Source organism: Phanerochaete carnosa (assembly GCF_000300595.1).
Source record: "Phanerochaete carnosa HHB-10118-sp unplaced genomic scaffold PHACAscaffold_7, whole genome shotgun sequence".
NCBI classification, from domain to species: Eukaryota; Fungi; Basidiomycota; class Agaricomycetes; order Polyporales; family Phanerochaetaceae; genus Phanerochaete; species Phanerochaete carnosa.
In genome coordinates, this window is record NW_006767634.1 from 2,850,472 (window position 1) to 2,864,374 (window position 13,903).

The window sequence follows — 13,903 nt, forward strand, 5'->3', positions numbered from 1 at the left end:
GAAAGTCTACTTAGTCCTTTCAAAGAACTGTATATCCATCACAACGACGAGAACCGATAGTCCCGACTTGTAAATGGCGAGGAAGAATGGGAAGTCGAAGACATTCTTGACTCTCGTCGTGATAGAAATGGAAATCTTGAATATCAGGTTCTTTGGAAGAATAGTCCCCACGGTGATCGCCGTTCCTGGGAATCACGAGCGAACTTGACCAATTGTCAAGAACTCCTGGAGGAATTCCACGCTAGACGCCCCGACAAACCTGCGCCTATGATAATCCGAATCCCCCCTCTATTAACACGACCTGTCCACATACTCGCACGCGATTCCACTCTTTTGGTACAACGAATGGGTGGAATTCTCCCGAAGCAAGGATCCGAAGAGTCGGCTGGGTTGAATCTCTATTCGGCTGAAAGCACTAAGATACCGGCACGAGACCGCAAAATCGTCGGCACCGGCATAGCAATGCGCGCACCTCACGGAACGTATGCACGAATTGCTCCGCGAAGTGGATTAGCAGTCAAAGGGATAGATGTCGGCGCTGGAGTAGTAGACCGAGATTACACCGGAGAAGTACGCGTAGTGATGATCAACTCCACGAATCAACCCTTTCAAATACACGCTGGCGATCGGATCGCACAAGTCATTTTGGAACGCATTGCGTCATGTGATATCGAGGAGGTGTCAACTTTGACAGAGACTCAACGAGGATCAGGAGGATTTGGATCGACGGGTAAATAATCGTGAGGACACGATTCTAGACGGGGGGGTAATGTCATGAATATTACACAATCCGGATGGCTCTCCCGGATTCCATGGTATTCTTTCACTTTCTATACACCTCCGTATATTCGTAGGATATTCTAGGTATTCAGTCTGACATGTATATAAGGAGCCTGTACTGCTCAATAACAAGCCAGACTCGAGCTGGTCTTTCCTCACTCACTCTCCTCTCGTCTGTCTCCTCAGCTTTGTCGTAGCTCAGTCCAGGTGGATTGTTAGTTGCTGACAGAGGGCCAGAATCACACATGGGTGTCGAATCACCTCCGGAGCTGATTCTGCATGTGATTCTCTCATGTTTTATTCACTTTCATGCCTGTCATACCTTCCTCGCCCTTTCTGTTGGACTGCTACTCCAACACAAATATATTCCCATAAATATTCGGATAGCTTATGCTTTACTAAATTGTAGTTTTTTATCCCTACCCATGATAGTACTTCAGTATCGAGAGGCGGGCCTTTGTGTACCGCATTTAAGCTTGTTTGAGCTTGCGAGTATATGCCTGTCATAGCGTATACCAAGCCATGTCAACCGAGAGACACAGCAGACCAATAGTAGCAGGGCGGTGGAGGAGACGCTCAAATTGAACGCAGACGAATATTACATACATAAGATATCTGTACTTATCTTTGTTGATGTACTACAGTTATGCTTACCGAGGAACTAGCTCAGAATCACACTCTTGAAGGGGGCATTCAGAGTGGGGGGTGATTCTGATTCTGATTCTGGGACAAATTATTTCTAGAATCACCTTGGGTTTATCCCAGAATCACCTCTAGAATCACGTACTCTGAACGCCTCTGATATATAGCCGCAAGAGAGAGCGGATTTGTGTGAACGAGACTGGATCACACTTTACTACGAGAAAGCAAGAAACAAGCGTTGTGTATTGACATCTAAATCTTTCCAATGAGAAGGTTCTTCAACGTCTCGCGGCCCGGAATGTGGAGTGTTTGATAGAACGTCACATAGTCAAGCGTCGAGAACAGAATGTCCGCAAAGCCGAACGGCATCATCGGAGGGATCCACCCTGTGTCAAAGCGTAAGCGAGGAGGACACGTAGAGTTCGTGTCCAGACATACCTCTGGCGTATTCCAGCGCGAAACACCCTTCATGCATCTTGTGTTGTCTCATCTGGCCCCTCGGCACGTGATGGACCGACCCAGCAGGATACCTCTCCATCTGCAGGTTCGGCGGCGAGAACACCCACCGTTCACCGACAAGAACGTTAAAGTAGTCGTCTGCAGTGTGTATGCCTGTATGTCCCTCGGTGCCGACCGGAGTACCAAAGATGATGATGTACTCGGTGATGCTTGCATGGATGACATACATCGCGCCCATTGCGCCGCCAGCATTGCTGAAGAACCACTCTGAAGTGTCCAGGTTCAGCGCAACCTGAGTGGGCGAGTATGTCTCGGTGAGGTTCTTCACGATGTAGTTCGTCATGAACCAGGCATCATTTGGATCTGGCGATGCCGCGATGGCCGCCTTCGCGAGCTGGTGTAGGCTCTCAGGCTCGAAGACGTACCATCGATGCTGCACCAAAGCGTGTCAGTCTGCTGAAAGCATGCGTACAGATACGATACAAACCTTGATGGTGTCGAGATATTGGCACGTCACGTAGAGGACAGCAACAGCGATGAGCCGGAAGAACCACTTCTTGAGGCGGCTGCCGCCAGCCGTTTTCGCCGTTGTCTTCGTCTTGCTCATCGTTATTGCCGTGCTCGTAAGTTGTCGTCAAGCTTAAAAGCTACACACTGCCAAAGGACAAGGCGAACAGCAAGAAGGTCGCCGTCCAATTTCGGCGGCGCGGTCATACGAGTTTCACGTAGGCTCGTTCCCATCCGTTCTAAACTCCGACATGTAAACACCGTGACTGTCGGCCTCTGTCGGCCAGTGCATCAGACTTTGGAAGCAAAGTGCACTGGCTCGTTAGAGCGCCTGTTTCACTTTAGGGCACAGCAATAAGGGTGTTCAAAGCTCGCGCGCAAAACCGATTCACGGCCGCTCGAGAGTCGTTTCGAGCGAAGCGAAACGCGACTGAAGCGCGCGTAGACTTTGGACACCCCGACCACGAGGGAGTAAAATTGAATTGCTGGCGGCATGAGGGACACATCCGCCTCATTCCTAATGAGCTATATACACTCTATTATACATGTAGCGGGGCTGCTGCATGCTCTCAGGGAGCGGAGATTCCTCTAATAATTACCCGTTGGTGTGCACCATGGGCGGCCGAGAAATGTTTGTATGGGGACACATTTTTCATCGTGACACGCAGAAAACAAGTAGCAAAACTCCAGGTTCTGAAAATTTGCCGAGGTGTCTATTGTTCAAAGCGAACACCTCTAATTACCAGTAATTACCAGGAAAGCCGATATTTACTGGTGTTTACTGGTATTTACCGCATGTGCCAGGTCTGTCAAATGGGTTTACCGTCCAAGTGGTGTTTGCAGATTGAAGCGCAGGTCCTTTGTCCAAAGGGTCATCTGTGTGGATAGGTAAGAGCTCTTAGTGCGATTGTTAAGTTTTGCTTCAAGTACTCACCATTGTCATGCAATGTTTCCCGCTTGTTTCCAGATTTACCCCGTGTCGTTGGCTGAGATGGCACAGATCGAGTCCTCAGCAGCGCCCACACTGCTGCCCGAGAGGTCTTCGGCTGCCCGAGAGCCTGGTGGCAATGCATCTCTCGCGGCATTGACGCTGTAACAATGATGGCCGGTAGGGAGTCTGAACACTAGATAGCAAAAGAAACACTCATGTTCTGGCTGTGAGCTGTACTAGCCACCGCACTTTCTCACCCATTAGAAACAGGGAATTATTCTTGTGCATATTTAGATGTGTAGACAAGCATTTCATGAAGCTGTGGGCACTTGATACTCGTCCTGGGAGCTCTCCGGAGGAAAAGCACGTGTCCACTGGGTATCAATAGTTTTGTATGGCCAATCATCCTCGACGTCAATGCCAGTGAAGTACCTCGCAAGCAGCTCGTCTTCGTTCCCCTCCAGAAGCATGTCTGGTAAGCCTTTCCAAATTGCCTAAAGCTTTTGCCACCTGCGTGCGCTGCGCTTCAACATTTCCCGAAGCTCCTGCAGATTCTATGGCACTCATGGTGGATTCAAGAATGCGAGAGACAGGGAAGCCGTGGCTTGTAATTGTAGCTTTATATATATATTTATGGTTTTTAAAGTGCTACCTACATACACAGGGTAATGTACACCTTGTGATTGTAGCTTGTAGCTTAATTGGCTCGCAGCCCTTTCCAATGTAGTCTTCTGCGATGTCGCTCGAGTTTGTAAGGTGTCGGTTAGCTGTATAAACATGAGTTCTCTGCTTTGCTCTTGAGGTTTTGCAACATCCTCTTCCCTCTCGGGAATGCTGTGACTCTTGCCTTGGCGGTAACGATTTACAGTTGCTTCAACGTGAATCTTGATCTTCCGCAGAGCCGGTATAGCTGCAGAGATCTTCTTGATATACTTTCAGGTTGCGTGAGGATCAAAGGCCAAGAAGAGACCCTAAAACGCGGCGTTATTTTGGTCTTCGTCGTAGTATAATGAGCTTCATGAACAGCTGAGGTTCAGCCTGAGAAGCATAGCATCCATGGGAAGTATCTGGTCCCTGACATTCGCAAACACTGCTGAAGAATGACGCTTGACTGGCGGGCTAGTCTCATGATGGTCCATCAGCGTAGCTCTACGAATCACACAACAAACTCGTGCGAAGTCATTGAAAGTATCATCTGTTCCAGCTGTAAGCGCGAAAGTGCCACTGTATATACCCTTTTCAAATGTGAAATTCCCATGCTACATCGCGGAGAGATGACTGTCTTTGAATGGCGCAAGCGAAACAGGAAAGCTCAGAGAACCGGAAGCTCCAGTACGACGGACTGGGCGTTCACGGACGGCACCTGCGTGAAAAAGTCTATCGCGCCCGTCGCGTTCGAGACATTCTGCAGGCCACAGACCTGGATGAAGTCGCCCGCGGCGGCAGCGCGCTCGTTGTAAACGTAGTCCGCGAACGACGCCAGCGGGCACGATAAGCCCGGCCCCGACGTGCAGTTGGGTAGCGGGACGACGGCGTGGTTGACCTGCGAGCAGAGCATCGCCGTCAGCTCAGGGCTCGCACGCAAAGAACAGGGGACACTTACTCTGACGCGGATGAACTTCTGCGCGTCGGTGCCCTCACCGGGAAGGAGGACGAGCTGCCCAGAGGTGTGGTTCACCGTGCTTGGCAGCGTCGCTCCGCACGAGAGGCGCTCCAAGGCGACGTATCCACGGAAGCTGACGAGATGCGACGCGACGAATTCACGACGGCCTTCGGGTATGTGGTCATTTGGCAGCGGGTATACTCCGGGAATGTCCGAGGTATTCCAGATTCCGAGGGCGGCGATGATGTCTGGGAGGTCGTTGTCGTGCTGCCGGCGCGTTAGCGATGCAGCCCTGAATGGTTACGTTATGAACTTACCGTGAAGCTCGTGACGAGCGGAGGTGGTGTGAAAGTAGCATTCGGCATCGTAGCGTTTGGTCCAGCGACGAGGAGATCAGTGACAGCCTGAAGCCAGCCAAAGCCTACGGTGGCGGAGAATGGGTTGCCGGGTCCTGAACTGCAGGCAGTTCAGCACAAGCGCAAGCCACATAACTCAGCTACGCTGCTCACCCGTAATAGTAGTTCAAATCGGCACCGTATTCATAGTCACGCCATTCCTGATCTAGAAAAGATAAGCGTGTACATCGACCCTGCATTGAAATGGCGCCCACCTTCGAAGACCTTGCAGAACCTCATATCACCATCAATCACAGTCTGGAAGCCGCAGAGGTCTTGCATGGGTCCGATATCCGTAGCGTCCAAAGTCAGGCCGTCGAGGTATTGGTTGAGCCTGTCTGCGATGCCTTGCCGGTACGTCGCGGCGAAGGTACTCTGCTGCGCCGACCCGTTGTTTCCCGAGTTGAAGTTGGGGCAGCCATTTGAGGATGTCAGCGAGTCCGCGAATGTGTAGTTCACAGAGTCGGGCATGACGACGACGGAGCCACGGTTCTCGTCTGGTGTTGTCAGGTAATTCCCTTGGGAGAGATAGCCGCGCACAAAGTATGTAGCTGTGTCGACTACACGCTGCTGGCCGGCGGACCTAGCCATGGGTGAACACACGATCATGTTGTCACCAGGAAGAGGCGTACCAAACCGTGAAGTTGTTACCGCCCGGTGTAAGTCGGTAGCGCTGTCGCAACTCGACACCGAGTTGGAAGGCTTCCAGAGCGCCTGTGGACGTTAGAAAGAGAGGCTCGTGATCCGGGTCATCGACGGGGGGTACCCAGGTCGGGATGAATTTGAGTGGTCCAGTAGCGGTGTATGTCGCGTTTTGGAACTTCTGGAAGAGTGTTTGCCAGCCAGTGAAGTCGCTTGGTTCAGGATACCGTCTAAGGAAAGTTTAGTGCAACTGCTCATAGATTGTTTAGATATTACGTACGCTCCATGTCGGAGGATATAAGCCGCCTGATCGACTACGCAGCCGTCTGGGGTACTCTCCGGTATGCCGTCCTCGTGGGGCGCGTCGAAGTATGGTGCCGCAGGTCCTGAGTGGTGCAGCGGGTTGAACCTCGCTACAGCACTCGCGAAACAGCAGAACGCGACCAGGATAGACGGAATGGCGATCATCTTCGTGTTCAGAGGTTTGCAGTGTCTGAAAACTCCGTCATAATTCCCAGCACTAGAAGCCGCAGAGGTTATATATCTGCTGGGTGTGCCGAGCACTCGGAGGACCTAGACCTAAGCGTGAGAAGATCGAGGCACCGCGAAGAGCACTCATGGGAGAGACTTTCCAAAGCGAGTTTTGGTATATGGGCCTATGCGAGAACGAGGGGTTGGTTGCAGGGAATCGTCGTGGTATCCTTCCGCTCATCATACCCATAACACGTTTCGAATTGGTGTACTATTTGCCATGTCTCTGAAAACGTCCATGGAATGTCCGCAGCGCGTTTGCAATATTTCTCTCCAAATGCCCAAACGCACGTTCGTGGTTTGGAAGTCGGTCGGACTCGGGGAACGTGCTGCAATTAAACAGAACAGGAACAGAGTTGCCCTGAATATCGTGCACATAATATGTCAGAAATCAGACCACGGCTAGATAGGCTCGCGCACGCACCGACCTATACCCAGTACTAAGTGAAAGGCATGAAGAAAGCTGCCCCTGTGAAGCAAACGCCCAGAGCAGGATCAGTCCGGATCACTTAATCTAGGCGCCACAAAGTAACGGCCTTCCACGGAGGCTGTCGCTGTTAAAACCGTCATCCGCTATCGACGGTAAGGTCTTCCGGCAATATTCCTTGCAAAATTTTGCTCATCACATTTCCGGAGGATTGCGGGGCTACTGTCTGTATTTCATTCTCCCATCTCCCTTAAGAACTCGCTGATTATGTTCTTGAGCATCTCCACGACAATCACCGGATGTTGGGCCTCCTGCGCCCTAGTTAGTCGCTCGTGGAGACGAGCATCTCGGCACTGTCTTTCCAACAATCTACAGCTGGACCCCAGAGCCCAAGGTCAAAATCTCCAAGAGACCCTCTCTTTCTTGTCCAGAGACGGTGTTTCGGACGCTGCGCCTCTATCGAGCTATGTTCACCATCTGACACTCAAACCCCTCGACGACTCCGATGGCGTACCGGCTATGCCTCTTTGGAAAGTGGTGCTGATTACCAACGCCTTGCCTTAGTCGAAGACCCTAACCCTGTAAGACCTTAAACTTCGGACCCGACACCATGACTACCTTGTCGTGCGTCACAGTCTCGACCGCCTCTTTCTCATCCATTTTAGCGATGCAACGATTAGTTTCTCTGTACAGCATGTGCAATTTCAACATCACGTTCATACACTTCTCCGACTCACGTCCGCCCAGCTCTCCGGCCTCATCCCCAGCTGATCTGACGCGTGTCGGAGCCATCCCAGTGCGATCGCTAATTGTTGCTGCTGTATCGAGATTTTTCTCCCAAGGATCTTAGAGGAGCCTCAATGTAGGATGTGGCACATTTGGAGATATCGACGCTCTAAGCTTCCTCTCCGGCGCCGGGAGCTGTCTCAGCATCCCGTCGTTGTACCGAGTGTCCCATGCAGAATGTGATTTTCTGGCTGCTTGTCTTGCGGCGCCTCCACTGCGGGTGCGCTCTTGCCCAGCTATGTGATCATCACCTGATGTAAGAAGCTTGTTGCGATCGAAGGTTTACACATAAGAAGCCGCTAGGTTGAACTTCGTCTGTCTGTTAACCAGTTATCGTGTCTCCAGAATGAGTACTCAGCAAACAAAACCCGGATGTGTCTTCTGCAATGCTAGCGCAGCTCGGGGTTTCAACATCGTCTGGGAGGTAGTACATCAAGTTTATTCATGCTTGAAGGGCTTGATTCAAGCGACGTTTCTTTCAGGACGACGAGTTCATAGCTTTCAGCGATCGTAGCCCGGCCGCTCAGCATCACGTCTTGCTCATCCCCAAGAGGCACATCGGTGCGCTTGCATCCAGAGATATCGTCGTCGCTGACTCAAACGTCCACAGATAGCATCAAGTCTTTGCACCAGGCGGATGTGGCGCTAGGTCTGAATAGGTTCTCCTCTTCGTCGCTTGCGCGCTGACAATTCCGCAGTTGAACGCATGAACGAGATCGGACATTCCATCCTGGACCAGCTGAACGTCGCGAAGGACCTGCGCCGGTATGCCCACCTCCAGACTTCGCTCCGCCTCTTCTGACCAAAAACGGTATAGCATGGGCTACGTGATCCCGCCGTTCAATTCCATATATCATCTGCACCTCCACGTGCAGGGCCTCCCGTACACCTCCGCGCTCAAGTCGCTGATGTACCAGGTCTCCACGGGTACGGGTAACAACGATAAGGGCTTCGGCTGGTTCGTAGATATCGACCAGGCGATTGCTATCCTGAATAAGGGGCACACCGTCGGTGTCTTTGCATGTTAACGAGCGAGTCTGAGAATACATGTGGATAATACGAGCTTTTTGACGCTAGCGGCCTTCGCGAGCCGCTGATCATGACAGCTATGAGCGCGGGAAATTCTCAAGGTGCCTGTTCCGCATCGCATTGCTATGGCAGATCATTCTCAACGATCTCCGGTATGAGAACGCTCTCCATTCGTTCGACGTCGCTGGACTGCGTCTGCCGGAGACTGACCAAGACGACTATCAGAGTCGGATAAATGCCCTGCAGCCAACGAACACCTTGTGAGCTCTAGTACGATTTTCCCTGTGCGCCTACAGACGTACCGTGAACTGCGCCAACAGGTCCAGCACCACGTACACGCCGTCCGTGCGCGCCACGAACGTGATGACCACGGCAATCTGCAGCAGATACGGAACCGTCAGCTTGTTTTGATCTGCCCTGACAGATCGCTCCAGCTGAAACTCACCAGCGTGCAACAGTACAGGCTGCCGGTCTCGAGCAGGAACAAGAGCACAGCAAGTGATGACAAGTGGGCCTGCGGCCTGTGTGATCCGAGCACCGGGGCGATGTGCTTCTGGTGCACGCTGCGGAAGTAGGGATTGAAGATCAATGTCGCGGCTGTTTCAGGTGAACGTGTTCTCGTACCGGTACCGCAGTGCAATGAGGATCACGCCCCATAGGTTCGTGATGAAGGTCAGGCCGAGGGTGGCGGCGCCCCAGTGTTGCACCCGGCTGGACGTGAACGTGTCAACTCCCGCAGGTGCAACCACGACGGCATAGCAAAGGCCAGCACTGGATGCTATGAAGAAGAACTAGCGTAAGTATTTCCTTCTCCGCAATTCGCCGTGGCTCACCCAGAGCTCCCACAAGCAGAACCGCGGGAAGGGCAATGACCAGTCGGTTGCGGTTCCATAAGACCCAGGCTCTCCACGCTATGATGCCATCTCCCAGGATACACTAGGAGCATGATCAGCGGCCTTGACTTGGACTGAATGCAGAGGTTAAGGGCCTTACGTTCACGCACTCCAAGACAATCTGCAGGTATGGCTCCGGATAAGCGCGTTCTCGAAACTTCATTTGCTCTTCAATGTCGCCGTCATGAATATGACGAAGAATGGACGATGCAAGCATGGCCAAGTGCGCCGTAGAGAGCGCGAACATCGCAATAGTGACAGCGCTCAGCGCGGGTGACTTTTTCCTCGAGCTGCGTTACATCCGTCGGCCTGAAGATACCCCGCTGAATAAATAGGACGTACAGAAGAACGACGATCGTCACCGAAAACGTGACAGCATAAATACCTAGATTTCTTTGATTACAGACGTCCCAACAGTGCAGGAATAAAACAGTGACGCACCATACACCACGGCTTCTGCCAGCAGAGCCGCGCATTCGAGAACCAGGAGAGAATACATATCGTGGTTGACCAGCAAACCGAGAACAAAATCTAGAAGGTTGGGTCCGGGCTTGGGTGTCTCATATATGTCGACTTCACAAGCATCAGGGAGCATCCCGCTTTCCGCTTCGCCAGCGCAAATGCGCCACCCTATTCCGTCGGTGCTTCAGAGTTGATCTTGCGAAGCGGCTTCTCGTGTACCTCCGAACGCGCATGGCTTCTGATAATGGAAGCAAACGAGAGATGGCAGTGTGCAAAAGCCGCATAGGGGCCTGAGCTTAGGTCAACCTAATACACGGATGTAGCGGCAGTCAGTAGAACGTGCGACACCGCATATCCTTCGTTTGGGTGCATGGATAGCCACCTACGTGAAATTTTCTGTGGCCCTACACTGCAAAAGGCTGCAGAGAGGGTCTGAACGGAATAAAAAGTCGACATCAGATGATGAACGCAGGTGACAGATGTCGAGCACCGCGAGGAAAAGATGGAGCTAAAAAGCTAGGCACACTGGGTATTGAAGTCCGTCGCGTCGGGTGCTAAGCAGGTGTGATAACCAATTACACCATACCATAAGTGCTTGATGCGCCGCCCATATAAGCGCCCTCCGAGCCGGCCTCGCCTTCGTGGCAACAGCTTCCAGGAAAGAAGAATGCATATGATACTGGTACGAAGTACGGAACATACAAGAGGCAATGCGGTAGAAGATAAGAGCACAAAGAAGGGTGAAGTGACTTCAAACATAACAGAGTTTCGTCTCGTCCATAACGACTCGCAAGCCCGTTTACGCCTTCTCGGAGTAGTGGTCGTCTTGCGAGTCGACCTGCTCCTTGTTGATGACCTGCTCGAGCGTCTTCTCTCCGACGTGCCTGTCGACGCGCCAAGCGGTAAAGATGTGTCCCTGCGTGAAGACGTCCTCGATTTCCTCGAGCGTGCGGCCGGCCGTCTCGGGGAAGCAGAAGAGGATGTGGATGAACGCGGCAAAGTTGAACGCGCCGAAGATGAAGTACGTCCGGTACGCGATGGTCGACAAGCCTGGCGGCACCGCCCACGCAAGCGCGAAGTTGAACAGCCAGTTCGCCGCCGTCGAGACCGAGACCGCCTTCGCACGCACGCGCATCGGGAAGATCTCCGCCGGGTACGTCCACGAGACGGGGCCCATCGTGATCGCGAAGCTGCAGACGAAGAGATACGAGCAGACAATAATGCCCTTCGTGACACTGTCGTGGCCCTCGATGACCCAGACGCCTGCATAACGACAATATCTGGTCAGTGCGCTGAACACCAGAGGCATCGGCGATGGAACTCACGGGATCCGCTGACTTCGCCCCACTGTCCGAAGCCGCCCTGCAGACCACCTACTAGCATGAGCCAGAAGCCCATGAGGAAGGTACCGATGAGGAGCATGGGGCGACGGCCCCAGCGGTCGATGTAGATGATGGCAGGAATGGTGAAGACGACGTTCAGCACGTACTGCACCGAGTCCGCAATGAGGTTTCCGCGGCGACCAGTGAGACCAGCGCCCTGGAAGACATAGATAATGTAGTACCTGTGGATCTGTCAGCTCTGCTGTCCACGAAGCGGAATGAACTCTGGCTTACATCATGATGTTCATACCGCTCAGCTGACTCCACATCTGCAGACTCATGCCGAGGCCGACACGCCTGAAGATGCCGGGCTTGAGGAGGTCGAGGTAGGACTTGGCGCCTTCAGTACGCTCAAAGCGGACCTGCTCCTTGATCTCCGCAAACTCGAGCTGAACGAGCGGTACATGTGGGTCGCCCTGGCCATGCAAGTCCGCTAGGATCTCCAGTGCCTCGTCCGTCCGGTCATGGTCAATGAGCCAACGCGGACTCTGTCGAGAACCGGTGAGCTTTAGCTGTCTCGGTGAGAGAACGCGGGAGGAAACACACCTCCGGGAACACCAACATGCCAAGACTCAGGATGATAGCGGGTATCATCTGCAGACCCCAAGGAATACGGAACGATGCCGTGCCATTAATGTACGAGCAACCGAATTCGACGAAGTACTGAAGAAGGATACCCCAGGTGATGGACCATTGCTGCATGGAGACGAGGCGGCCACGGATGGCGGGTGCGGTGATTTCAGACTGATAGAGCGGGACAGCGGCGGAGGCGAGACCGACGGCGATACCGGAGACAACACGGCCTGCGACAAGCATTCCGCGGTCCTGCATCCAATGATCAGCTCTCTAGATTTGTTTGTAATAAAGGGAACGGGTGACGTACGACTGCAGCGCACTGCAGAATGCTACCAATGACCCAGATCCATCCGGAGATAATGATGACACGCTTGCGGCCAATCTTGTCCGCGAGGCTACTGACAATGAGGGCACCGACGAGCGAGCCGGCGGGCATAGCTGCGACGATGGCTCCCTGGGCGTTCGAGCCCGGGTTACCGAACGTGTCCATATAGGCATCATTCTGTGGTGGTGCGTCAGATGAGGTAAGGTGGAAGCGAAAATGTGAACACAACGCACGCTGAGCACTCCGGACATGGACGAGATGTCCAGACCGAAGAGACCGCCGCCGATACATGCGAACGAGCCTACGATGTAAGGGTTCGACGCGATGCGTGCACTGTACTGTCGGCCGGGAAATGGAAAGGAGTGTCAGCGCCACAAAGTACTGTTGCCGGTCACGCCAGAAAACATACAGCCTTTCCCATCTTGAGTGACGACTGCTTGCTCGTACTTGTCCTCGCGAGGATCAGAGGTGTGGGGAGCAGTGGAGGACGAGTTGTCGGAAAATCCTCACCTTTGAGCTCTACGTCCGCTTTATAGCGGCGGGCCGTGTGACTCGTGCCTAATGCAACACATCAGACCCCCAATATACGCAGCCGTACTTTGCGGGCCTGTCATGGGGTGGTGGTGTGAAAGCTAGTGAGACCATCAGCATATTGACAACCTGACATCGAGGGTCCCCCGGACCTTTCTGATTGCTGCATTTGGAGGCCGACAGCACGCAGAATGCACCGGGTGGCGAGCCGCGACCCGGTCCAGGTCCTCGCACCCAAAACGAGCGCAGGGGCGCGCCACTTCCATTGGACGAGGCGGGATCCCTCTCGAACAGCGCGAGAGCCGACTAGGAGCCGACGGACGGCAGAGCGAATATGCATCACAAACAGCAGGTCGCCTGTGGGCTTAGAAGGTCAGCAGACCCAGGAACAAGAAGCAGCATGCAAAGAAGCATGTGGGGGACGCTGATTGACGCACTCGAGGATTGCTTGAAACGACCGTATCGTCGCGCGCGGTCTCCACAACCCCGTGGGGTCTTGTCTCACCAGTAACGCGACGACCTTCATGACCAGCGATCGCTCGTATGACCCTGCGCAAAGCTGCCGTCGTTGACGAAAAATACGGTTGCGCGACGCTGGCCCACCTATGATCGAGGGTACGCGGGCGTATAGTGCAGGCGACCCGGACCGCCCATCGGTCCTCGCGATCGAATTTTGCAGAACATCTGACAGATGATGTCAGCGGTGACCTAATATATGGTAGTGTTAGCTTTTACATGGCACATAGAGAAGCTTCGCTTCATCGAATAATCGAAATTCACGCTCATGTTCTCAAGTATCCCAGACTCCGGCTATACATGATTCCTCCGGGAAACTGTCGTGTAGCAAAGATTAACTACGACATTGGATATTCGAGTCGCAGCAGCTGCTCGCACGGCTGCAGCTCAAGAATATTCTCTTTGTTACCACGTGAAGCGAGAATTGCTCGAAAGTTAGTTCGAGGGTACCGAAATGCCGACATGCTGAACTCACCTGATGCGGAG

The 13,903-nt window shown here is 53.1% G+C and overlaps 4 protein-coding genes across 4 annotated transcripts; 1 reads left to right on the plus strand and 3 right to left on the minus strand.

Annotated features, from left to right (window-relative positions):
- Positions 1 to 1,569: 1,569 nt before the first annotated feature.
- Positions 1,570 to 2,600, minus strand: PHACADRAFT_148597 (uncharacterized protein). Its single transcript, XM_007398409.1, has 3 exons — positions 2,369 to 2,600; positions 1,861 to 2,314; positions 1,570 to 1,808 (listed from the first exon to the last, which is right to left on the minus strand). The coding sequence occupies exons 1-3, from the start codon at positions 2,486 to 2,488 to the stop codon at positions 1,675 to 1,677; spliced, it is 708 nt and encodes a 235-aa protein (XP_007398471.1). The 5' UTR covers positions 2,489 to 2,600; the 3' UTR covers positions 1,570 to 1,674.
- Positions 2,601 to 4,451: 1,851 nt separating this feature from the next.
- Positions 4,452 to 6,578, minus strand: PHACADRAFT_260319 (uncharacterized protein). The gene is made up of 7 exons (XM_007398410.1): positions 6,240 to 6,578; positions 5,950 to 6,189; positions 5,533 to 5,900; positions 5,432 to 5,483; positions 5,240 to 5,378; positions 4,923 to 5,189; positions 4,452 to 4,862 (listed from the first exon to the last, which is right to left on the minus strand). The coding sequence occupies exons 1-7, from the start codon at positions 6,425 to 6,427 to the stop codon at positions 4,632 to 4,634; spliced, it is 1,485 nt and encodes a 494-aa protein (XP_007398472.1). The 5' UTR covers positions 6,428 to 6,578; the 3' UTR covers positions 4,452 to 4,631.
- A 1,450-nt stretch (positions 6,579 to 8,028) lies between these two features.
- PHACADRAFT_148600 (uncharacterized protein) lies at positions 8,029 to 9,106 on the plus strand. Its single transcript, XM_007398411.1, has 5 exons — positions 8,029 to 8,127; positions 8,186 to 8,264; positions 8,314 to 8,352; positions 8,402 to 8,468; positions 8,521 to 9,106. Exons 1-5 carry the CDS (start codon positions 8,050 to 8,052, stop codon positions 8,729 to 8,731), a joined length of 474 nt encoding a protein of 157 aa, XP_007398473.1. The 5' UTR covers positions 8,029 to 8,049; the 3' UTR covers positions 8,732 to 9,106.
- Positions 9,107 to 10,741: 1,635 nt separating this feature from the next.
- Positions 10,742 to 12,846, minus strand: PHACADRAFT_260326 (uncharacterized protein). Its single transcript, XM_007398412.1, has 7 exons — positions 12,780 to 12,846; positions 12,604 to 12,708; positions 12,353 to 12,547; positions 12,016 to 12,294; positions 11,704 to 11,957; positions 11,413 to 11,651; positions 10,742 to 11,350 (listed from the first exon to the last, which is right to left on the minus strand). The coding sequence occupies exons 1-7, from the start codon at positions 12,789 to 12,791 to the stop codon at positions 10,887 to 10,889; spliced, it is 1,548 nt and encodes a 515-aa protein (XP_007398474.1). The 5' UTR covers positions 12,792 to 12,846; the 3' UTR covers positions 10,742 to 10,886.
- Between the last annotated feature and the right edge of the window lie 1,057 nt (positions 12,847 to 13,903).